The sequence below is a fragment of the Crinia signifera genome, chromosome 19 (assembly GCF_055691185.1).
Source record: "Crinia signifera chromosome 19, ASM5569118v1, whole genome shotgun sequence".
In the NCBI taxonomy this organism is placed as follows: domain Eukaryota; kingdom Metazoa; phylum Chordata; class Amphibia; order Anura; family Myobatrachidae; genus Crinia; species Crinia signifera.
This window is the reverse complement of record NC_139226.1, coordinates 4,137,159-4,161,132: the sequence shown is the minus strand read 5'-3', so window position 1 is coordinate 4,161,132 and position 23,974 is coordinate 4,137,159. Positions and strand designations below refer to the sequence as shown.

At 52.9% G+C, this 23,974-nt stretch overlaps 1 protein-coding gene across 1 annotated transcript in view; it reads left to right on the top strand.

Annotated features, from left to right (window-relative positions):
* Nucleotides 1-5,713: 5,713 nt before the first annotated feature.
* EPHA2 (EPH receptor A2) overlaps nt 5,714-23,974 on the top strand; it is a 31,398-nt gene continuing 13,137 nt past the window's right edge. The window contains exons 1-3 of the mRNA XM_083161829.1: nt 5,714-5,873; nt 14,728-14,795; nt 15,761-16,427. Of these exons, the coding sequence (XP_083017955.1) occupies nt 5,714-5,873; nt 14,728-14,795; nt 15,761-16,427 (895 nt within the window). The remainder of the gene's footprint in view (nt 5,874-14,727; nt 14,796-15,760; nt 16,428-23,974) is intronic.

The window sequence follows — 23,974 nt, the reverse complement described above, 5'->3', positions numbered from 1 at the left end:
CAGCCCACGCTGCTGATGCAGAGGTAAGTACATCCGGCCCGCGCTGGTGATACAGAGGTGAGTACACCCGTCCCACGCTGGTGATACAGAGGTGAGTACGTCCGGCCCGCGCTGGTGATACAGAGGTGAGTACGTCCGGCCCGCGCTGGTGATACAGAGGCGAGTACATCAGGGCAGCGCTGGTGGAGATGTGCATGCTGGGTACTAGGTACAGAAGTGAGTACATTCGGGTAGCGCTGGTGGAGATGTGCATGCTGGGGATTGCATACAGAGGTAAGTACACCCGGGCGGCGCCAGTGATACAGAAATAAGTACACCTGGGTGGCGCTGGTGATATAGAGGTACATCAGGGTAGTGCTGGTGGAGAGGTGCATGCTGGGTACTAGGTACAGAAGTGAGTACATTCGGGTAGCCCTGTTGGAGAGGTGCATGCTGGGTACTAGGTGCAGAAGTGAGTACATTCGGGTAGCGCTGGTGGAGAGGTGCATGCTGGTTACTAGGTACAGAAGTGAGTACATTCGGGTAGCCCTGTTGGAGAGGTGCATGCTGGGTACTAGGTGCAGAAGTGAGTACATTCGGGTAGTGCTGGTGCATGCCGGGGATAAGATACAGAGGTAAGTACATCTGTAGTGCTGGCGGTATAGAGGTAAATGCATCCAGGTGGTGTTGTCGAAGAGATGCATGCTGGGTATACTATATTAATAGGGCCTAAATAAGCTCACAGTGTCTACTCTAGAAGATTGACACTTAAACGATCGACACGTGAAAAGGTTGACAAGGGCTTTTGGTACTCACGGGGCTCGCCGCGCTATATAAAATCAACTCCATGCGTAGTTGGATAGTGGGGGTATGAAATCACCCATGGGTGACTATACAATTAAAAATTGGGTCTTTACAATGAAAAATCGCATCGCATGCGATGCAATGCGATGAAAAAATCGGGCGCCCAGATATTACACATGTACCGGGTTTTTATTACTTTTCTTTTGTGTCACTATTGACACCTGAGCACATGGAACCCCAATTAGTGTCGCTATGCCGGGGGCCAGGTTCCACGCTGCACTCGTGCACGTTCCCTGACGGAGTACACGTGGATGGTCACGCATGAACAATTAATTAAAAAATTTAAAAATTGATGTCAATATTTTTCAATCATTGACACGTCCTTTTACATGCGTCAACCTTTTGTTGACCTTTTTGTGTCGACCTATTGACTGTCTATAGACTTTGTGAGCCGCCCGGATACCATAGCGATAAGCCGATATAATTTATAATGGCGCATTACAGAGGATTATGGGTTGTTTGTTTTACTTGTACTAATCTTCAAGATCTTCATTCCCTGACCCAGAACCGGTCCTGCAGGCGGCTGCCATTGTCAGATGCCGCTACACAAGCCCATGCACCTGTGCCTGATGAAGGGGACGTGAGCACTACAATGCCCAGCATGACATGTTACCGTGGTCATACAACACTGTTTGCATTTTATTTTCCCCTCAATAAGCACAGACGTGTGAGACGCGAGGGAACGATGACAGAGCTTGAAGCATACCTTCCAACATTGGAAACCGGATTTGGGACATGACCCGAAAAGGGGGCAGCGCTACCAGGTGGGTGGGAATTGCTTTGTGTAGGGGTGTGGTGTAGTGCCACGATGCCCACTTTCATAATTTGCCCAGCGCTTCCCTAGCAGCTGGGCACCACCTGGCCACCCCCATCCCTCCCTCCTCCCTGCACTGGCACTGCACTGGCGTCATGTCCAAACTATGGCCCTTCAACTGTTGTGAAACTAGAAATCCCATCATGCCTTGCCACAGTTTTTCTATTAGTGAAAGCTAAAACTATGGCAAGGCATGCTGGGATGTGTAGTTTCACAACAGCTGAAGGGCCATAGTTTGGACATGCCTGTGGACTTAATTGATTACCACTGACCATTGCCACGTACGGGAGGGACAGTTGGGAGGTATGCTTGGAGTGGTCCAGTAGAGGTGGTGGAACTCATTTCCCTCTGCCACCTAATTCCTCCCCCCCTATTGGGCAGAGCCAGGCCCAGCGGTAGGGGTGCGCCCCCCCCCCCCTCCCCCCGCATACTATGCTCTTCTGCTAGCGTTACTGGACAGTTCTGTGCGCCCAGGTACAGCGCCAGCCATATATACCCCCAGTGCTGATTCCCGGACGTGTCTGTCCGCAGCCGGCTCCTGACGATTCCTCGCATATATAATGACATTCCTGCCCTGACTCGCACCATGGATTATTTGTAGAAGGCTGTGCCGTCCTATAGGTTGTGTATATAGAATGGGACCTTTCCTCGTGTCTGTGCGGCTGACATGTCACTGATTGGAGCGGTTTGGTGGCATTTCCTGTGTATGCTAATGTGCATGTGTGTAACATGTGTGTAAACAGCCGGGCCCTCTTGTGATAACACAAGGATGCACACAATTCCCTCCTTTGTCTTCCAGATGTCACTGAGTGAGTGTGATGTGGTGCAGCAGTGCCCCGGACACACCGTAGGCGCTGCTCCCAGGCTCCGAGGGGTGGATTAAGCACATGGCATGGGGGAGTGGAGAGGATCATACGCTGCACATTGTGCTGATCCTGCATCTGCTGGAAGTGACTGGGCCCAGCGCCGGTTTGTGAATGAGCCCCTTCAGACTTCATCCCACTTCCTACCGCTGCCAGTCAAAGCACCTACTGAGCCAATCCGCTCCCACCTGCCATTTTTCAAGCACACAACAGAAGCTGAACACACGGCAGTTAGGAGCTGAACTGGGGATGGCAATCGATCTGAAATCATCGATGGTTCATGGCTGATGTCGAATACTGTTTTTTTTGTTTTTCAAAGTGCCGCCCCCCCCCCCCCCCCAACACCTATGTAGCCCCACCCCCATGTTTTGATTGGCACCACAGACAAACCAGTCAAACAAAATGGATGACCATTGATAGATAAAAATATCGATGGTCATCGATTGCATAGTTTAACACTATTGATGTCCAGTTGCACTATTCCCATCGATGACAACAATGGCCATCCCTAAGCTGAACATGTGATAGCTGTGATTTGATTGGCTGAAGAAAGACTTCTATACAGCCAATTCTACGCTTGTTTATAAGTGACCCCCTCCATCTTTCGTGAAGCGATTGAAAGGCGTACAGTGATTAGGTAGACAGTGATAGGGTTCAGCTATACTTATCAACCTTCGATGTCAGCCAGAGGATTCATCTTCTAAGTGACGGCCGGAGATCAGTTGAAATGACACACACACACACACACACACCAATGGAGTATGCTAGTCAGACGGTGATCTGAAGTTTAATCTTAGGGTGCTCATAGGTATACCAAAAATGTGGAATGCAATCCACGTCATTGCTCATAAAATGTTTCTTTTGAAGTTTTGAGCTAAAGCAATAAATTCACACTTTTTAATAAGATGTCAAAACAAAAGTTTCTTTATAATAGAAATAATTGTATCAATGTCGATAAGCAAGCAGTAACCTTGCCTCCTCCTGATTCTCACAGCATTCCAAAACGCTATCTTCATGTCGCAGGTGCAATATCTTCTGACCTTGATAACAAGTAACAACTCTTACAATCACCTCAAACTGTTCCATCTTATGCTGAAATTAAAATCTGTTCTGCTAGAAGCATTTTAAGGAAAATACATCTTAAGGCCCATACACACTTGACGATTTTCACATGAAAATCGTTCAAAACAGCCGTTTTGAGCGATTTTCAGCTGAAAATCGCCTAGTGTGTATGCCCCACAGATTGCTTACTAGTGATGATGCACGCTCCCGTATCATCGCTAGCGAGGACCCACGTCGGCTGGTTTTACCAGCATGCCAGCGATGATGGATGGTTTTTTATCCATCATCGCTGAGTGTGTACGCAGCACGGGCTGAAAGATTATCCACTTTCAGCCCGTGTACCGCCCCGCCGCCTCCCCCTGCTCTCCCCCCTTCCCCTCCCCCTGCTCGCAGCACGGAGACGGAGCAGGGGGAAAAAGACGCTCACCCGCCCGCAGCAGCTCCCGGTCCCTGCTGTCATCTGTCCCTCTGACTCGGAGTGTCGGAACGCGGCAAACTGCTTCCAGCCGCCCGCTCCACAGTGTCCCCATGCTGACGCAGCTCCACTGCCACCAATGAAAGGCTTCCCTATTCATATATATATATATATATATATATATATATATATATATATATAACCACTGCCACCAATGAAAGGCTTCCCTATTTATTTATTTATATATATTTATATATATATATATATATATATATATAAAAAACCACTGCCACCAATGCAAGGCTTCCCTAATAAATAAATAAATAAATAAAAAATTATATATATATATATATATATATAATAAATGTACAGCGGCACTGGCTAACTAACATATGTGGCAACGTCTTGTCTGAGTTATTTGAAGACCCCAGTGCCGCTGTACATTTATCTCCTATTTATCTGCCCGGTTATCACCGGACACCACTGAGGGCACGGGGCCCATTATCCTACAGAGCTGAGTGCCGGCTATCTTGCCGGCTATATATACCACGGCCCACCAATGTATATTATAGCAGTTACAGCCGGAGTGGCGTTTACCTGATCGCTGGGCTCCGAATATACCCAGCCCAGCAATCAGTTCTGAATCAGGCCCCAAAAACAGAAATGCACTAAAATTAAAGGGCCCCTGCTCCCACCCTTGGAATTCAAACCCCGCCCATTATGTAAATATCCTTTTTTAATGAAAGATTTTCATCAAAGTCTTTCGCCGCCTGAAAATCTCTCGCTCTTTGGTGAAAATAGCTCAGTGTGTACGAACTACTTTGGTGAAAGATATATCTTTCAGAGATTTTGGCAAAGTCTTTTGAAATGAAAATCTTTAAGTGTGTATGGGCCTTTAAAGGGACAGTGATAGTTCTGAATAACATATATAAAACTTAAACCTTATATGTATATAAAAGGTGAGAATCATATCTATACTCTATCAACAGTCAGTTGGTTGACACATGAAAAAGTCGACATGAGTTTTTTACCATTTTTCTGGACTATAGTATTACCCTCGATGTGGACTATATTTGGGAAGGGTAACACATGCCAATCGGGGCACCACACCCTAAGCGTAGTGCGCAACGGGATCCAAGCGAGGGTACGCATTAAATTTATTGGGGGTTCATGTCGACAAGTGTCAACATAGATGCAAAAACTGAGACACTTATGTCGACTGTTTTGTGTCAACCTTTTTCATGTTGACTATTTCCTTGTGTTGACCTTTTGGCCACGTCGACAGTGCATTTCCTCCTGTGTCGACTGTCTACTTAGACACTGTCAACCTTTCACTCCCCCTTGTCTTTTGCCTGGGGTGGGGGGGGGACGTGTTCTAGTAGCGCGAATGGTGCAGTGTAATAGTGTCACCAGGGCTTGGTGCATGCCAAGGTGGCGAGGGGCAACCTGCGAAAGGACAATTGGGTTACTTTGCCATCCACGGGGACGGCGGTATCCACTGGTAACTGCGCAAATGTCACATAAACCAGCGCTTCCACCGGCGTTGGCGATAAATAGTGTATGTGTGTGTGTGTGATAGATATGGAAGGGCCAGTGGCCAGTGTGCTCTGTGCTGCTGCCGCTTCTCGGTGCTGTGTAGTCTGTTGTTCTTCCCAGTGTGATCCCAGCTAGGGGGCGGGGCCGCCTGGAGTGGGCGTGTCCGGGCTGGGGGCATGAATGAGCCGGGTGCTCCGACTGCTCAGTCACAAAGTAACTACTACTCTGGGAAGTTGCAGAGAGGAGCCGGAGAGCAGAGCTCCAGCCATGAGACCCCCGAGAGCTGTCACCCTCCTCATCTTCCTCACCAATGTCTTCCTCTCCCTCCAGACCAAAGAAGGTGAGTCAGGGGGTGCTGCCCCAGCTGGGGCACTGGCATGGAGGGGTTTATGGTGCCCCCAGAGATATGCCCATGTATTATGGTGCCTGCTCTGTATCCTGGGGGTATTGGGCTGTGTTTTTGGGGTGCTCTCTTTGATCAGCTATGTTGGGGAACCCCAACAGGTGTCTCCATGGCAGAAGGGTGTAAGAGACCTCTCAGACCCAGTAGTTTGTGAGGTTTGGATGCTGGATTTTATGTTGGGCTTGATATTGGGGTGCCTTCAGCAATGTGGGGGTGTCAGAGAGCCCCAGTACTCCTGTGCATATCTGTGTGTACCCTTGGTTTGGGGAACCCCTTGCTGAGTATTGGGGTCCCCCCCCTGATCAGGTGTGTATCTGAATATGGTGCTGTATCCCTGAATTAAGGAACCCCTGCTGAGTGTTGGGGTGTCACCTCTGGTTAGGTATTGTACGCCTAGATTGGAGAACACCCGCTGAGTATTGGGGTGTCCCCCCTGATCAGGTGTGTGCCTGGTGTGTATCAGATTTTGGTGTACCCCTGGATTGGGTAACCCCTGCTGAGTGTTGGGGTGCACTCCCTGATCAGGTGTGTGCCTGGTGTATATTGGGGAACCCCTGCTGAGTGTTGGGGTGTCCTCCCGGATCAGGTGTGTGTCTGGTGTATATTGGCATGTTGCGGTGTACACCTGAATTGGGGAACCCCTGATGAGTGTTGGGGTCCCCCCTCTGATCAGGGGTGCACCTGGTGTGTATCAGATTGTGGTACTGGGCCCCTGGTTTATGAGATTGTGCTGCTGGGCCCCTGTAGCGCCTAGTGGCCCCTGTCTGGCAGGTGGAGGCCCTGGCTGAGCTGCCTCAGGGTGGGGTGATCTTTAACCCCTTTTAGATGCGGAAGTGCGGGGTCTGGAACCGGTCTGTTGGGTTAGTAGAGCACATTATATGTAGCAGGTATGTGGTATTTTTCCCATGCAGCACGTACAGGGTTAATCATCCCCAGGATTAACCCTTCCAGCGCTGTGCATTAAACCAGTGACCCCACATTTCTTAAGATGAGCTCAATTATTGACTAGGTAATCCCCACTCCGTGGGCTGAGTGGGTGCCGGCACGTCGACAGTGTGGCAGAGTAATCCCCACTTCGGGGGCTGAGTGGGTGCCGGCACGTCGACAGTGTGGTTACTCCCTGAGTGTTAGATCGCCTTCTACGCTGGATTATAGTATAAACTCTTGTGAGCCCTTGTCATATTCTCCAGCTGTTGTGGAACTACAGGTCCCAGCATACAGCAGAGCCACAAAGTAATCTCACAATCTAAGTAAACTTTTTTTTATCTCTCTACAGCCCTGTACACACGGTGAGATATTGGCTAGTGGGCAATTTTCCACAAGAGCTTTTGGCTAAGTAATGATAGTCTATACAGGGCTGGGCAATTGCGGCCCTCCAGATGTTGATGAACTACACATCCCAGCATGCCTTGCATCAGTTTCAGCATGGCCACATAGCAAAACTAATGCATAGCATCCTGGGATGTGTAGTTCACTAACATCTGGAGGGCCGCAATTTCCCAGCCCTGGTCGCATGTTCTGAACTGTTGGTAAGCTGGTAACCCCTCGCCAGCAGTTCCTCCCAGCGCCTCTCCCCCCATCTGGAGGATGCATCATTATCACTCTCTGTTTCTTTTTGCACCATATTTATAATTAGGACTACGCCTGTGCGGGGTGAGATCGCACCCGGGCTGCTGCTATTCAGAAGGAATCTGCAAGTTGTATGTGTCAGGTTCAGATATAGCGTTCTGGGGGGCAGACGTATTAAGCTCGGTGAAGTGATAAAGTGTCTGGTTTTTATTACCGGCCAATCAGCTCCTAACTGTGAAGTTACAGGCTTGGTTTGAAAAAGGACAAGTAGGAGCTGATTGGACGGTGATAAAAAACAGACAATTTATCACTTCACCGAGCTTAATAAATCTACCCCTGGGGCACAGGCTGCTGCCCAAGTGCAAGGGGGTGACTGAGCGCACTCCTTCCCCTGTGTAACCACCCCCAGCAGGGGACATTAGAGAGCTGGTACAGGCACTTTCCTAGCTCGCAGAGTCCCTGCATATAATGTGTGTGTATATACTGTATATATTTGCCACGGTTAGTGCTTCGCCACGGCTGGTGAAACCACAAGACCGAAGCAATCGGACAGGGTTCCGGCAGGGATACTTCTATGCAGACCCTTTGGACACTCTGTCCTAATATTGCATGTATTTATCCCTGTGCACAAACGCCCCTGTGTCCAGTGTTCATGTTGCGGTTTTGCAATTTCTAAGGACATTTACCAGTTGAGAGTGGAAAGTGTCACGTTGTGTAGTTTGGTTGCTAGCAGAATTAACCTCTTCCCAGCACGGCCTAGACGAGAGGCTTGTACACCGAGCTTAAATTGGGAAGTTTGGTGTAAAGTTGCCCCCAGACTCTAGCATTGTGATTAACCCTTCAGTTGCCAACATGTTGCACAGGAAGACCTGGTGTATGCATAGAGGGCAGTCGTCCGTTTGTGGAACATACATGACCGTGAAATCCCACACTGCCCTTTGATCCCAGCTATGGTTGCCCCCCTTCTCTTCCCCGCCACACAGGGAGGTGCACAGGCCATATCCCAGCCCTATCATAGGATCTGTACTCCAGAACTTTCTGTAAAGCGGTGAATCATTCATTTATTTCAGTGATTTCATCACATACCTGGAGCCCTGCTAGATCCTATGGCGTCACTATGAGGAGCCCTGCTAGGCCCTATGGCATCACTATGAGGAGCCCTGCTAGGTCCTATGGTGGGTGGGAGTGTCGGGGGCAAGATACAAGCTGTGCTGGAACTAGGGCTGTGCTGCTGTGCCCCAGGCACTGACCTTTCTAGTTATGGGTCGGAGGAGATTTTCGTCACGTTGCCCCCAATTACAGAACTAAAACTTTTCCAAAAGACCCCAATTCCCAGGTGTTCCAGGTAGCGGTCCCACACCTGTATACGGTTATTCCCCCGGTGCACAGATCGTCTGGGGCATGTTATAGCACCATAAACAGAGTATTCTGTGGCTAAGCTCAGGAGCTGACACTCTTTTAGGGGCCAGGGTGACCGGGTACTGGTCCTGTGACTGATCCGTGGTGACAGGCCGTAAGCCTTTTAGGAAGTGAATACTCAGCTGTGATTGCATTGTGTGGCCAGGAAATAAATGTCAGATATGTCAGCAGACAGCAGTGGATACTGTGAGGACACTGCCATGGTATTCTGTCCGGAACTGCTCAATATGTCACGGCCCAGATCGGGGCGCGGTTCACTGCGCCTGATTCATGCTTAGGAATGCTCATTCATCTGCTCGCCGGCCGGGGATCGTAAAGGTGTAAAACCTTTGTGTTCCCAGGCTCCTAATGCGTTATATATGAATCCTCTGCCCTTACGTCAGTATGTAATGTAGGAAAGTCCCTGGCGTCGGTCAGGTGCGGGGGCCTTGTGACGTCATTGTGCGGATAATATGGCGATTTTTCACAGTAATGTGACCACTGGGGGCGATGATGTGTTGGAATCTGAGCTTTAGGTACTTATATGTTAGTTGGGCGCCCACTAAGCTATTTGCTTAGGTTTCCGCGTCCCGTGGGGCTCGCCGCGCTTCGGGCTCGGTGGCTCGCTGCTCTCGCCACACTATATAAAATCAACTTCACGCCGACGTGGATAGTGGGGGTATGAGCGTACTTACTATAGTGGGCGCCAAACTAACATATACGTACCCAGCTTTATTTTCTAGATTATCTCCTCGGAGGAAACAAAATGGCCGCTTCCGCTTGTGATTAATAAATTGGTTCTCTGAGGCGGAGAACTTATTACAATAATATGAGTTTATTGTGGTGTAACAGACACAATTCCCATGTAGAAGACAAACCAGTAATACCATTTCCATAAGCGTGTGACCTCACACATTTGCTTTGCGATCTGACCAGACAGGGCTGTTCTGATTGGCTGCTTCCTCCGGATAAATCATGGCTGCCTACGCAGTGACCAGGATGTGAGTGGCGTCAGAGCTATGTTTGGCCCGTTAGGTTTCTATGAGAACCAGGTCTTCCTGAACCTGACCGATCTGCCGTGAATGCAGCAGGACCTCATCTGGCTTATTCATACGCTAACGAGCTGCATTCACATTCCTGACCGACCCATTCACAAGGAATAAAAGGGCGTTGTGTGGTGCAAATGGCTGCTCTCACCTTCTGGGGGAAGTTGTCGGAGGGGGATAGCCTGCTGGGCCTTCATGTTCTATGCAGGTCTCCCACCTGGGGGGATCTTGCCCCTCTTCGCTTCCTCGCAGATGAAAGAACTTCTCCTGCTCTTTGTAAATGATAATTCGGGAGCAGGAACGTCACCATTTCCCTTCTCACTTCTGCCGGATTCAAGAATGTGTTTTATTAAGGGGCTTTTGCTGAGGTCATAGGGCTTTTAGATCCAGTGATTTTTTATCTGTGATGGGCCTCCGAGCCTTTACCTGCTGCCCCCGGGTCATCTGTGCCTGAGTGGCCCAGTTGCCGGTAACCGTGGTCCATACAGATGTGTCCACGGACATGTAGCCTCCTTTCCCATAGAACAGACCTTTGGCGCAACTTGGGAGTCTCTTTGTGCGTTGGTTTCCTTAATAAAGCAGAATAGGTAATGGGACGCACAAGCAGCTTCTTCGGAGTACAATTGTATTATGCACGCCTATACAGTGTATGACTATGCTGGAAGGTGGTTTGGATAAAGCGGGTTATTTTTTTCCGTTGCAATGGAGTACTACCACCATGTAACGTCCGCGTCCTCCCCTACCCCTGGTACTTATAGATCACAAACAAGATGATGGGGTTTGCAGAAATCTCCTTGTTATGTAAGTTTGGGAAATATACGTGTATGTGTGTAGTGGGTTGATGGAAGGGGGTCTTGTCCCCCCTCTGTGGCAGCGATGGAATGTGAATGATCTGGGAGAAGCACAGGTAGGGGTGGGATGGTCTCACGGGTGAGGTATGTGGCTGAGTGTGACATGACCGGGCTCGCAGGGGATGAGGGTGTGTGACATTGGCAGGAAAAGGTTTATGGCTGTGTAGGATACAGGTATATTCTTGTAAGTTATTGTGTATAGCTGTTACCTGTCCTGTGGAGTCCTCATTTCTCTGCCATCATTGTGGAGGGAGTAGCTTCGGGGCCCAGCGTGGCACAGACGTGGGTGGAGGTGGTTATTGGAGGTGATGTGTGGCACAGAAATGTGGGTGACATTGGTATTGGGGGGGGGGGGCGGCACAGGTTGGGGTGTTTGTGGGGGATAGTGATGCAGCCTGGGGCAAGAAGGGATGGACACACTGATGATTAGCTGTGATACATGTAGTGGGTGATGTGGGGCAGGGTACTAGTGGGTGATGTGGAGCGGGGTACTAGTGGGTGATGTGGGGCGGGGTACTAGTGGGTGATGTGGAGCGGGGTACTAGTGGGTGGTTTGGGGAAGTGGGTGATGTGGACCGGGGTACTAGTGGGTGAGCTTGCACACACTTGGCACATGCTAGTGGGGTGGAGGATGCCTCGGAGAGGTCTGGTCTGTACATTCAGCAGTTACAGGGAAATTCCAGCACAGGAAGCGTGACGGTATTATCCTGTGTTTGTATATGAAAGCGCTTCCCATACACACGCCTGCAAGTCTCCTCTCACTGGCAACCCCCCCCCCCCCCCCCCCCATACACACGCCTGTGAGTCTCCTCTTCATTCTCAATGACCCCCCCCCCCCATACACACGCCTGCGAGTCTTCTCTTCCATAGAGAGGAAGGTGACAGGTACATGCCTCATTTACCCTACTGCTGGCTGCAGCACATTGCACCCACAATCCTGTCAGTACCTCATTTACCCTACTGCTGGCTGCAGCACATTGCACCCACAATCCTGTCAGTACCTCATTTACCCTACTGCTGGCTGCAGCACATTGCGCCCATGAACCTGTCAGTGCCTCATTTACCCTACTGCTGGCTGCAGCACATTGCACCCATGATCCTGTCAGTACCTCATTCACCCTACTGCTGGCTGCAGCACATTGCACCCACAATCCTGTCAGTACCTCATTTACCCTACTGCTGGCTGCAGCACATTGCACCCACAATCCTGTCAGTACCTCATTTACCCTACTGCTGGCTGCAGCACATTGCACCCATGAGCCTGTCTGCACTTTCTGGAGAAATCATTATTGTAGGGTGTCTTAGGTCCCCACGGAGGGGACAGGGGCACATTTCCAGGATCCTGCCATGCATATTGGGGGAGGAGATGTCCCTTTCTGCTGGTAATGAAGGGCACAACCCCGTCCTCAGAGCGGCATGCAGCACTGTTTGCTCTGTGACTGTTTATCTAGGGAGTGGGCACCGGGACAAGCTGGTAACACACCTACCTGATGTTGTGTCATAGCACCATGGTGAGTTCTCCAGAGCTGCCTCTGGTGCTCCATGTATGGCTGATGGAAAGGAAAGTACTCTCAGCTGCTAGGAGTGGCCTCTGACCTGCTTGCGCCACTCCCACCTGCTAGGAGCGACCGCTGACCTGCTGCCACCACGCAGCACTCCCACCTGCTAGGAGTGACCGCTGACCTGCTGCCACCACGCAGCACTCCCACCTGCTAGGAGTGATCGCTGACCTGCTTCCACCATGCGGCACTCCCACCTTCTAGGAGCGACCGCTGACCTGCTTCCACCATGCGGCACTCCCAGCTGCTAGGAGCGACCGCTGACCTGCTGCCACCACGCGGCACTCCCACCTGCTAGGAGTGACCGCTGACCTGCTCCCACCACGCGGCACTCCCACCTGCTAGGAGTGACCGCTGACCTGCTCCCACCACGCGGCACTCCCAGCTGCTAGGAGTAACCGCTGACCTGCTGCCACCATATAACGTGGCACTCCCACCTGCTAGGAGTGACCGCTGACCTGCTGCCACCATATAACGTGGCACTCCCACCTGCTAGGAGTGACCGCTGACCTGCTCCCACCACGCGGCACTCCCAGCTGCTAGGAGTGACCGCTGACCTGCTCCCACCACGTGGCACTCCCACCCGCTAGGAGTGACCACTGACCTGCTGCCACCATATAACGTGGCACTCCCACCTGCTAGGAGTGACCGCTGACCTGCTCCCACCACGTGACACTCCCATCTGCTAGGAGTGACCGCTGACCTGCTGCCACCATGCGGCACTCCCACCTGCTAGGAGTGACCGCTGACCTGCTCCCACCACGTGACATTCCCATCTGCTAGTAGTGACCGCTGACCTGCTGCCACCATGCGGCACTCCCATCTGCTAGGAGTGACTGCTGACCTGCTCCCACCACGCGGCACTCCCACCTGCTAGGAGTGACCGCTGACCTGCTCCCACCACGCGGCACTCCCACCTGCTAGGAGTGACCGCTGACCTGCTCCCACCACGTGACACTCCCATCTGCTAGGAGTGACCGCTGACCTGCTGCCACCATGCGGCACTCCCATCTGCTAGGAGTGACCGCTGACCTGCTCCCACCACGTGACATTCCCATCTGCTAGTAGTGACCGCTGACCTGCTGCCACCATGCGGCACTCCCATCTGCTAGGAGTGACTGCTGACCTGCTCCCACCACGCGGCACTCCCACCTGCTAGGAGTGACCGCTGACCTGCTCCCACCACGCGGCACTCCCACCTGCTAGGAGTGACCGCTGACCTGCTGCCACCATATAACGTGGCAGGTTGCTGCAGCCGCTCACCTCACATCTGGGGCATCCAGTGGATTCTTAGCTTTTGTTTTTCCTATTACATTGAGTGGAAGCTTTGGCAGATGACGCGGTTATTATGGGGAGAACCTGATCTAGGTGTCGGAATCTTCCCCACCTGCGCTGCTGACAGTGCTGTGCCCATGGAGAGTTTTGGCTGAGCGGGCATGTCTGGGCACGTGTGTAGGAATTATTACATAGTGGAAATATGTCATACGTGCACATCTGCTTTCCATTCCAGAGGATAAAGTGTGTGTGTGGGGGGGGGGGATAGGGAGTGGTGAGGGGGGGGGGGGGGGGGGCAGGAAATGTTTGGGGGTATTGGAAGTGATGGAATAGGGAGTGGGGGGACTGTAATTAGGGAGGCTGATCCCTACCTCCATCCACTGTTAATGTGGAGGTTGATCCCTACCTCGGGCACTGTAGTTGTGGAGGCTGATCCCTACCTCGGGCGCTGTAGTTGCGGAGGCTGATCCTTACCTCTAGCGCTGTAGTTGCGGAGGCTGATCCCTACCTCGGGCGCTGTAGTTGCGCCGGCTGATCCCTACCTCGGGCGCTGTAGTTGCGCCGGCTGATCCCTACCTCGTGCGCTGTAGTTGCGCCGGCTGATCCCTACCTCTGGCGCTGTAGTTGCGCAGGCTGATCCCTACCTCGGGCGCTGTAGTTGCGGAGGCTGATCCCTACCTCTGGCGCTGTAGTTGCGCAGGCTGATCCCTACCTCTGGCGCTGTAGTTGCGCAGGCTGATCCCTACCCCTGGCGCTGTAGTTGCGCAGGCTGATCCCTACCTCGGGCGCTGTAGTTGCGCAGGCTGATCCCTACCTCGGGCGCTGTAGTTGCGCAGGCTGATCCCTACCTCGGGCGCTGTAGTTGCGCAGGCTGATCCCTACCTCGGGCGCTGTAGTTGCGCCGGCTGATCCCTACCTCGGGCGCTGGAGTTGCGCCGGCTGATCCCTACCTCTGGCGCTGTAGTTGCGCAGGCTGATCCCTACCTCGGGCGCTGTAGTTGCGCCGGCTGATCCCTACCTTGTGTATATGTCAGCAGGGAGATGAACGCCCAGTATCTCGCCCATCACTGACCCATCTCCCTTTCTCTTGCAGTTGTATTGTTGGACTTTGAGAAGACACAAGGAGAACTCGGCTGGCTGACCAATCCGTTTGGGAAAGGGGTAAGTGTGTGTGATTGCTGTCCTTGGTAGTGGTGGTGTCCTTCTCCGCGGTCAGGACAAGTTCCTGGGGTCACCCTGAGCGCTCCTGTACGTGCCTGGGACTGTATTTGTCTTTCCAGCCGCGGCAGTCACTACCATTTACTTTAGTGCTTTCCGAAGGTGGAGCGAGTGTGTAATCATCAGCTGCTGGATCCCATAGGACAGGCTGATTCCTGCTCAGCGCTGGCTGCTATTCCCTATGTCACATACCTTCCCAAAGCTAAATACCAGGTAGTCATTCAATGAAATAATGGGGGCGATTCAGGTTGTTCTGCAGAAGTAAACTCCTTCTTTAATGGACAAAACCATGCTGCACTGCAGGTGGGGCAGATGTAACAGGTGCAGAGAGAGTTAGATTTGGGTGGGTTATATACAGTATATATGTGCAAAGTAAATACTGGCTGCTTTATTCTTACACTGCAATTTAGGTTTCCGTTTGATCACACCACTCCCAAATCTAACTCTCTCTGCACCTGTTGCATCTACCCACCTGCAGTGCATATTATTTTGTCCATTGAAGGAGTTTGCTTTTGCAAACCAACCTAAATCACCCCCGATATGTATAACCGTTATCGATGTGACTGATGGCAAGTTGCTGTTAGAACCAGAGGTCTGTGGCGGCCTTGAGATATGAAGAGGTTACTGGTTCCCCCGACGCTCTCCTCTTACTAATCAGCAGCCACTTATCCCTGATTGAGTCCACCGGGCCCGCGTGTAGAGACGTGGCGGTAGCACGCGTACAGAGCGGGGTCGCTGCTCACTATGACGGAAAGAGGTCGCAGCGTTATTATGAGCTTTGGGTAATTGGGCAGTGTACATGGGAAATGCCGCCGCTGCGTCGGAGGTCTCTGGAACCTTGGACGGAACGGTTCCTGCATGCGATAACTACGTTCCCACATGTCTGACCGTCTCTGTCTCTCTTACAGTGGGATCTCCTGCAAAACGTAATGAACGGAAGTTTGATCTACATCTACTCTGTGTGCAACATCCAGGAAGGCGAGCAGGACAACTGGCTCCGCACCAACTGGATCTACCGCAGCGAGGCGCAGCGCATCTTCATCGACCTGCGGTTCACGGTCCGTGACTGCAACAGCTTTCCCGCCGCTTCGGGGGCTTGCAAGGAAACCTTCAATTTATACTACGCGGAATCCGATGTGGATTACGGCACAAACTTCCAGAAGCGATTGTTCAAGAAGATCGACACCATCGCTCCCGATGAGGTCACTGTGCAGGACGACTTTGCTTCTCGCAACGTCAAGCTGAACATCGAAGTGCGCTCAGTGGGGCCGCTGTCCAAGAAAGGGTTTTACCTGGCCTTCCAGGACATTGGCGCTTGTGTGGCCTTGCTCTCCGTCCGCATCTACTACAAGAAGTGCCCGGCGGTGGTGCACGGAATGGCGCAGTTCCCGGAGACCGTCGCTGGCGCTGACTCTCAGTCCTTGGCCAAGGTTGCGGGAAAGTGCGTGGAAAACGCTGCGTCGGTGGGCGCTGAGGAACCGACCATGCACTGCAATACAGACGGAGAATGGCTGGTGCTCATTGGCCAATGCCACTGCCAGGCCGGCTATGAGAAAGCGGGGGACATGTGCCAAGGTAAGATATACAGCGGGCATCCATAATGTTCAGCCTGTTGCACTGGTCCCTAGTGACCTCAGTGAGGCTTCTGTGCCTCATGCCTCAATCAGGTCACTCGGGAATAGAGTGTGGATTGGCTGGCTATTAGCTGCCGCCTCAGCACTGCATCATATTACTGTCAATGAATGTGTGTAGTACCAGGAATAATAAGAGCGGGGGTCCTGCTGCCCGACCCTGGGCCGTCTCCCCACTGACAGCGGTGCCGCAGGAATCCAGGCCTCTGTGGCAGGTCCTCGCTCTGTCTGCCGAGGAACAATAGCTGGCACTGTTCCCATGCATATGGGGTCTGCTACCGGCTTACAGCAGGTTTGAGGAATGTGCGGGGGGGGACAGAGACCGCCGTCCGCTCCCGGGACACCTCCACATTGCTCTGTCACTTGGTTCCTCGGACCCCTGTGTTCCGGGTTTCCCAGTAAATGACCGTTTATACTGTTATATGTGTGCGTTCTGTGCGGATATTTAGGACGTCGGCCGTCTGTGTACACACCTGTCACTTCCATTATTTATAAGAGCTCTGTGTAATTCCTCACGTTGCCGAAATGTCACATTGCTGCCAAATCCAACGCCGGCGCACAATAGTTCCGTAACTGTACGTGGATAGTTCTTACTTTGAGGCTCATTCAGACCTACGTTCTGGGCGTACTGGGACAATATGCGCTTCTCCGCCGGTGGTGGCTGTAATCCGGGGTGTGGGCTTCTGCCGCGGGTCCCGTATCTCCGTCGTGTGTTCTAGATCAGGCACACGCAGTTACGCACATGCTCGGATTGTCTCCATTACCAACAAGTAGCTTTAATAGATTTATTTCTAGAAATTAAGGCCAACCCTGGAAATATATTTGCGCCTCCGCTTTTGAGCTCCGGCTGTTTGATTCCCTTGCCCGGCAGTTCCGGCCTGCAGAGAATAATGCCAGCTTACACCCCGATTTGGCTATACCCCCATCCTGCCTTAGCCTCTTGCCAACAGGACCTGCTAATGTCTCCGGAGCTGTTTGCCTTGTGCACACAGAGTCGTTTCCCGAGGCCAGAATTTAGGCAGATCTCTTCATTTCCTCGTGCCATCCCAGGACACGCATGAAATGAATTTGGAGAAGGAACAGAGTTTAATAAGAGGACCCGTCTCTCTTCCTGCTGCAGGCGGAGGGGGCTCGCTGGGTGTCTCGCTGCTTCCAGAAGCCTGGAATTAACGATGGTTTTATTAGATCCAGGTTTTCTGTCTGTGTCTTATTGTAGAGAGAATGCGCTGAGGTCAAACTCCCGAGCGCGAGTATAATGGGGGAGGCAGACGGAGCCTGCAGGTGTCCGTAAACCCCAGGCCTGCGGTATTTCTGCTGAAAAATGCCAGGAATGGCGGGGTTTTATGGCAAGCTTCTCCGAGCAGAGGCGTAAAAACTGTGCGGAGTGGAGGGTGGCAGAAGAGTACTGAAATACCCCTCGGGGGGTAGCTCAGAAATATGACTTTTATGTATATATATTTTTGAAGTCGTTTTTGGTAGCCGGCAGTTTGGACACATCCAGTGTGTTCCCTGCGGACCTGGTGGAGAAGAGTCCGGCTGATGTGCAGTAAACCCGATTATTTATAATAATATGGATATTTGGGGGTGTTGGGTTGTTACACCTGGTCGGAATTGTCTTGTTTGTGGCATTTGTGACTAGCGTGAATCAGAGAATGTGTGTGTGTGTGTGTGTGTGTGGGGGGGGGGGGGGGGGGTTAGGGGAGGGGAGGAGGCAGTGTTACACACAGGCCAGAGGCCTAACTTTTGGTATGCCCCGTAGACTTCACCCCAATAGCGGACTAACCCCTAAACCTCCTAAGTAATGGTGCTGGTTCCCTGCGAGTCTTCATGGCTGCTTCCACTGTACGTGTCGGCACAATCCTGCAGGGAGCGGACTGTGGGAAAGGGACTAGGGAGCTATTTTTGGTACCTTATTTCCCTGTGGCCAGTACAGACTGTCCCCGTTTCCTCTCGCCCCGGAACTCAGGCGCTTAGTCAGAGATTTTTGCATCTTGCTCAGCGCTGGCCTTCTGGATTATTAGAACCTCTGTAGGTGTGCTGGCAGATTAGCAGGCCGCTCAGCACTGACCTGCTGTATTACTAGAACCTCTGTAGATGTGCTGGCAGATTAGCAGGCCGCTCAGCGCTGACCTGCTGTATTATTAGAACCTCTGTAGATGTGCTGGGCAGATTAGCAGGCCGCTCAGCGCTGACCTGCTGTATTATTAGAACCTCTGTAGATGTGCTGGGCAGATTAGCAGGCCGCTCAGCGCTGACCTGCTGTATTATTAGAACCTCTGTAGATGTGCTGGGCAGATTAGCAGGCCGCTCAGCACTGACCTGCTGTATTAGAACCTCTGTAGATGTGCTGGGCAGATTAGCAGGCTGCTCAGCGCTGACCTGCTGTATTATTAGAACCTCTGTAGATGTGCTGGGCAGATTAGCAGGCCGCTCAGCACTGACCTGCTGTATTACTAGAACCTCTGTAGATGTGCTGGGCAGATTAGCAGGCCGCTCAGCGCTGACCTGCTGTATTACTAGAACCTCTGTAGATGTGCTGGCAGATTAGCAGGCCACTCAGCACTGACCTGCTGTATTAGAACCTCGACAGGTGTGATGGGTGGATTAGCAGGCCGCTCAGCACTGACCTGCTGTATTATTAGAACCTCTGTAGATGTGCTGGGCAGATTAGCAGGCCGCTCAGCGCTGACCTGCTTTTTTAGAACCTCACCAGGTGTGCTGGTTGGATTAGCAGGCTGCTCAGCGCTGACCTGCTGTTTTAGAACCTCACCAGGTGTGCTGGGTGGATTAGAAGGCTGCTCAGCGCTGACCTGCTGTTTTAGAACCTCACCAGGTGTGCTGGGTGGATTAGCAGGCCGCTCAGCGCTGACCTGCTGTTTTAGAACCTCACCAGGTGTGCTGGGTGGATTAGAAGGCTGCTCAGCGCTGACCTGCTGTTTTAGAACCTCACCAGGTGTGCTGGGTGGATTAGCAGGCCGCTCAGCGCTGACCTGCTGTTTTAGAACCTCACCAGGTGTGCTGGTTGGATTAGAAGGCTGCTCAGTGCTGACCTGCTGTATTATTAGAACCTCACCAGGTGTGCTGGGTAGAAGTATTTAGGCAGCGATTCCTCTATTATTTGTCAGCGTGTGATTCAGTGCGGACAGGTGAAGCTTTAAGCAGCTCTGGCAGATCCGTGGGAACAGGGAGGTTCCGTCAGTGAATCGGGCAGGGTGCAGTCACAGGCACCTTTGTAGTAGGGTGACCTAGGCTGCTTTTATAGCACCTTTCCCACACCACCAACGCCAGCTCCCCTCACCGTGTGACGGCAGGTGCGGGACCTTCATCAAACAGCATTCAGAGAGACAGCCGTGGTCTCATCTGTCATCCAGAGCAGGCAGGAGGCCTGTCCCCGGGAGGGCGGCTGCTTTATTGGCCTGTTCTCACCTCCGGCGAGGCTGCTTCCAGGATGTGGAAAGCTCCCTTCTTGCAATAATCCTTCATTTCCTCTTTTTTAAGAGGGATTAATTTTTTTATTGGGCCCCAGTCACCTCCAGAGCAGATCCAGGGCGTGTATCGGTGCGTTCACACTACTGACCTCACTGCGGTGCCCCTGGGGCCGGTTCTGGTAATAATGGTGATCGGTGCCCATTGTAGCTGTCCGTATAATTACCATGTTACCTTAAAGTCTGGCAAATGTGGGAATGGGGCACGTGGGTGACTCGGGACACGGGAGCTCTCCAGGAGATATGTGGCCTATTGTGCCTTATAGGAGGAAGCGGCGCTTCCTCCTGCCCAGCGGGGTCGGTTAGTTCATAGAAGCTCTCAGTCGCGTCGGTCCAGGGTCCGGAACCCACCCGAGCTGCAAACAGGAAGGTGTGATTGTGTGGGATATCCGATGTGGATGTGATGGAATTTGTACCGGATAATAAACTCCAACAGCGCAGATTGCAGTTTACAGACCTCTATTAGGGGGTCATTCTCGTATGTGTGGGAACTGTGCCGCGTATATGTGTGCGGGAACTGTGCCGCGTATGTGTGTGCGGGAACTGTGCGGCGTATGTGTGTGCGGGAACTGTGCGGCGTATGTGTGTGCGGGAACTGTGCCGCGTATATGTGTGCGGGAACTGTGCCGCGTATATACGGATACTGTGGCTTCTTGGGCACCTGGGCATATATACATTGCGCCAGGTGTTCTGTATTTACCGCACTATGGAGCAGGTGGTTATTTAGCGTTTGAGACCCATGACGTAACCTGCTTGCTGAATGAGCCCCTCCCCCGCAGAGATTGTGCCGCCATCATGTTTATAAGCGGGGTTTCACTTTCTCTGTTCTGGTAATTCGTTTTGTTGCACAACCATGGCGACCTTGTGACCCCACTTCCTGTGCGATTCCCAGGTCTCTGGTAGGGATCCTGGGAAGATGTGCGCTACGTGCTGCCCCGTTACTGTATACAGGCGCACAGTGGCCGCACAGTGTTGCATTGGGGCGGTATTACACAGAAATATATGTCTTGTAAATAAGGGATCCTCGTAAACTTTGGATTCCGATCAAGAGACGCTTGTTCTCATAGAGGAGTATGGAGGGTCTTCTTCCCAGATGTGCGTGGGATGCTTGGGGGGGGCCTGACCTTGATTACTGCCCTGTGTCTGTTTTGTAGCCAGAAGCAAAAATGTAGCATCCGTCTATCCCACGCTGTTCCTCCTTCTACCCCCCACAGCCTAGGCAATCCCTAATCCCGGGCAATCTGTCCCTTCTCCTCTGCACTCCCTAATCCCAGGCAATCTGTCCCTTCTCCTCTGCACTCCCTAATCCCGGCCAATCTGTCCCTTCTCCTCCTCTGCACTCCCTAATCCCGGCCAATCTGTCCCTTCTCCTCTGCACTCCCTAATCCCGGCCAATCTGTCCCTTCTCCTCTGCACTCCTTAATCCCGGCCAATCTGTCCCTTCTCCTCTGCACTCCCTAATCCCGGCCAATCTGTCCCTTCTCCTCTGCACTCCCTAATCCCGGCCAATCTGTCCCGTCTCCTCTGCACTCCCTAATCCCGGCCAATCTGTCCCTTCTCCTCTGCACTCCCTAATCCCGGCCAATCTGTCCCTTCTACCCCACAGCCTCTGCACTCCTTAATCCTCCTTCCCCGCTGCCCCGGTACTCCCTAATCCTGGGCAATCTGCTCCTCCTCTGCAGCAGCAGCCTCTGTGCTCCCTAATTTCGGGCAATCTGTCCCTCCTCCCCCGCAGCCCTGGCGCTCCCTAATCTTGGGCAATCTGTCCCTCCTCCTCCCCCCGCACTCCCTAATCCCAGGCAATCTGTCCCCCCTCCTCCCCCGCAGTCCTGGCACTCCCTAATCCCTGGCAATTATTTCTTCCTCCTCCTCCGCAGCCCCGGCATTCCTTAATCCCGGGCAATCTGCCCCCCTCCTCCTGCGCAGCCCCAGCACTCCCTAATCCCAGGCAATATGTGTCGTCCCCCCCCCCCCCCTCAATCCCTAATACCAGGCAATCTGTCCCTGCTCCTCCCCCGCAGCCCCAGCACTCCCTAATCCCAGGCAACCTGTCCCTCCTCCTCTCCCGCACTCTGAAGTGTTCTCCCAGTGTTAGCTGCACTCTTCTCCTTATATACTGTGTGTACACCCAGCTGGTCAGTAAATCACACACAGGGGGCTCTTACTTATCCAGATTCCGATGCTGACCGCCCTCCTACCCATCCGTGATTTGGCCATTTTGGTGCAGGTCCAGGCTGGTGATTCTCATATAGGCTGCGGCCTCCTTTCAGTATTGCAAATGTTTGTCTTCTGTATAACAAATTGGAGTTAGAGGTCATTTGTGTGTGTGTGTGTGTGTGGGGGGGGGGGGGGGGGGGGCTGCACTCCAAGCCTCAAGGCATGGGGGGGGGGGGGTAGCTCTACTCCTACCAGCTGTTTCATCCAGTCCTTGCCCTGGAGACAGGGAGGGGTTTTAGCTCCTTTCAGGTAACACTCAGGAACCTTGTACAGGCTGGTGGGTACCTGTCGGTAGATTTGGGGATTATCAAACAGCGCTTGATATTTATTATTTATTTATTAACAGTGTCTTATATCGCAGCAGATTCCATTGCGCTTTACAAAGGAGACAGTGATACAATAAACAGGGTATTTACAGACAGTCAGAGGTAGGAGGGCCCTGCTCGCAAGCTTACAATTGTTCCCAGAGCTTGCAATTTAGCGTTTGTGTAATTGACGAATTGAGACCAGTCCCCTGCCGCTGTCTGAGATAATCCCCCTAATTCACTAGAGTGCAGAGGCCCCTGTGCGACCACATCAACTGTCCCCACGTTATCTGCACCAGGCGCTGCCAGGCCCTCTCTGCCCCCATGTTCTCTGCGCCAGGCCCTCTCTGCCCCCACATTCTCTGCGCCAGGCCCTCTCTGCCCCCACGTTCTCTGCGCCAGGCCCTCTCTGCCCCCACGTTCTCTGCGCCAGGCCCTCTCTGCCCCCACGTTCTCTGCGCCAGGCCCTCTCTGCCCCCACGTTCTCTGCGCCAGGCCCTCTCTGCCCCCACGTTCTCTGCGCCAGGCCCTCTCTGCCCCCACGTTCTCTGCGCCAGGCCCTCTCTGCCCCCACGTTCTCTGCCCCAGGCCCTCTCTGCCCCAGGCGCCCTCTGCCCCAGGCGCCCTCTGCCCCAGGCGCTCTCTGCCCCAGGCGCTCTCTGCCCCAGGCGCTCTCTGCCCCAGGCGCTCTCTGCCCCAGGCCCTCTCTTCACCCACGCTCTCTGCCCCAGGCCCTCTCTTCACCCACGCTCTCTGCCCCAGGCGCTCTCTCTTCCCCCACGCTCTCTGCACCAGGCGCTCTCTTCCCCCACGCTCTCTGCACCAGGCTCTCTCTGCCCCCACGCTCTCTGCACCAGGCTCTCTCTGCCCCCACGCTCTCTGCACCAGGCTCTCTCTGCCCCCACGCTCTCTGCCCAGGCCCTCTCTTCACCCACGCTCTCTGCCCCAGGCGCTCTCTCTTCCCCCACGCTCTCTGCCCCAGGCGCTCTCTTCCCCCACGCTCTCTGCACCAGGCTCTCTCTGCCCCCACGCTCTCTGCCCCGGCCCGGTCAGTGTTACCCCAGCTACAGCTGCTGTTCTGTCTTTGTCAGAGGGGGGATTTCTAACACTTATGTGCTGAGTGAGTTGATGAGTGTGGTAACACCCCGGCCCCCTTCCTGCCGGCTGATTCACCATTGCCATTATTCATAGGAATCTCTGACACGTTCCACAAGTAGGAGGATTGTATTATCCATGGGACGCGGCCCGGACTAGCGCAGTAATCTCCGGCCACAAGCGTTCTTATAATACATCTGTGATATTGCATTTCTCCTTCAGGCCCCATTGTGCGGCAGTGTGTGTGTGTGTGTGTGCGTGCATGCATGCTGCCGGCAGTGTATATGTATGTGTATGTGTGTGTATGTATGTTTGTGCAGCAGTGTGTATGTGTGTGTGTGCGTGCGGCTGTGTGTGTGTGTGTGTATGTTTGTGCAGCAGTGTGTATG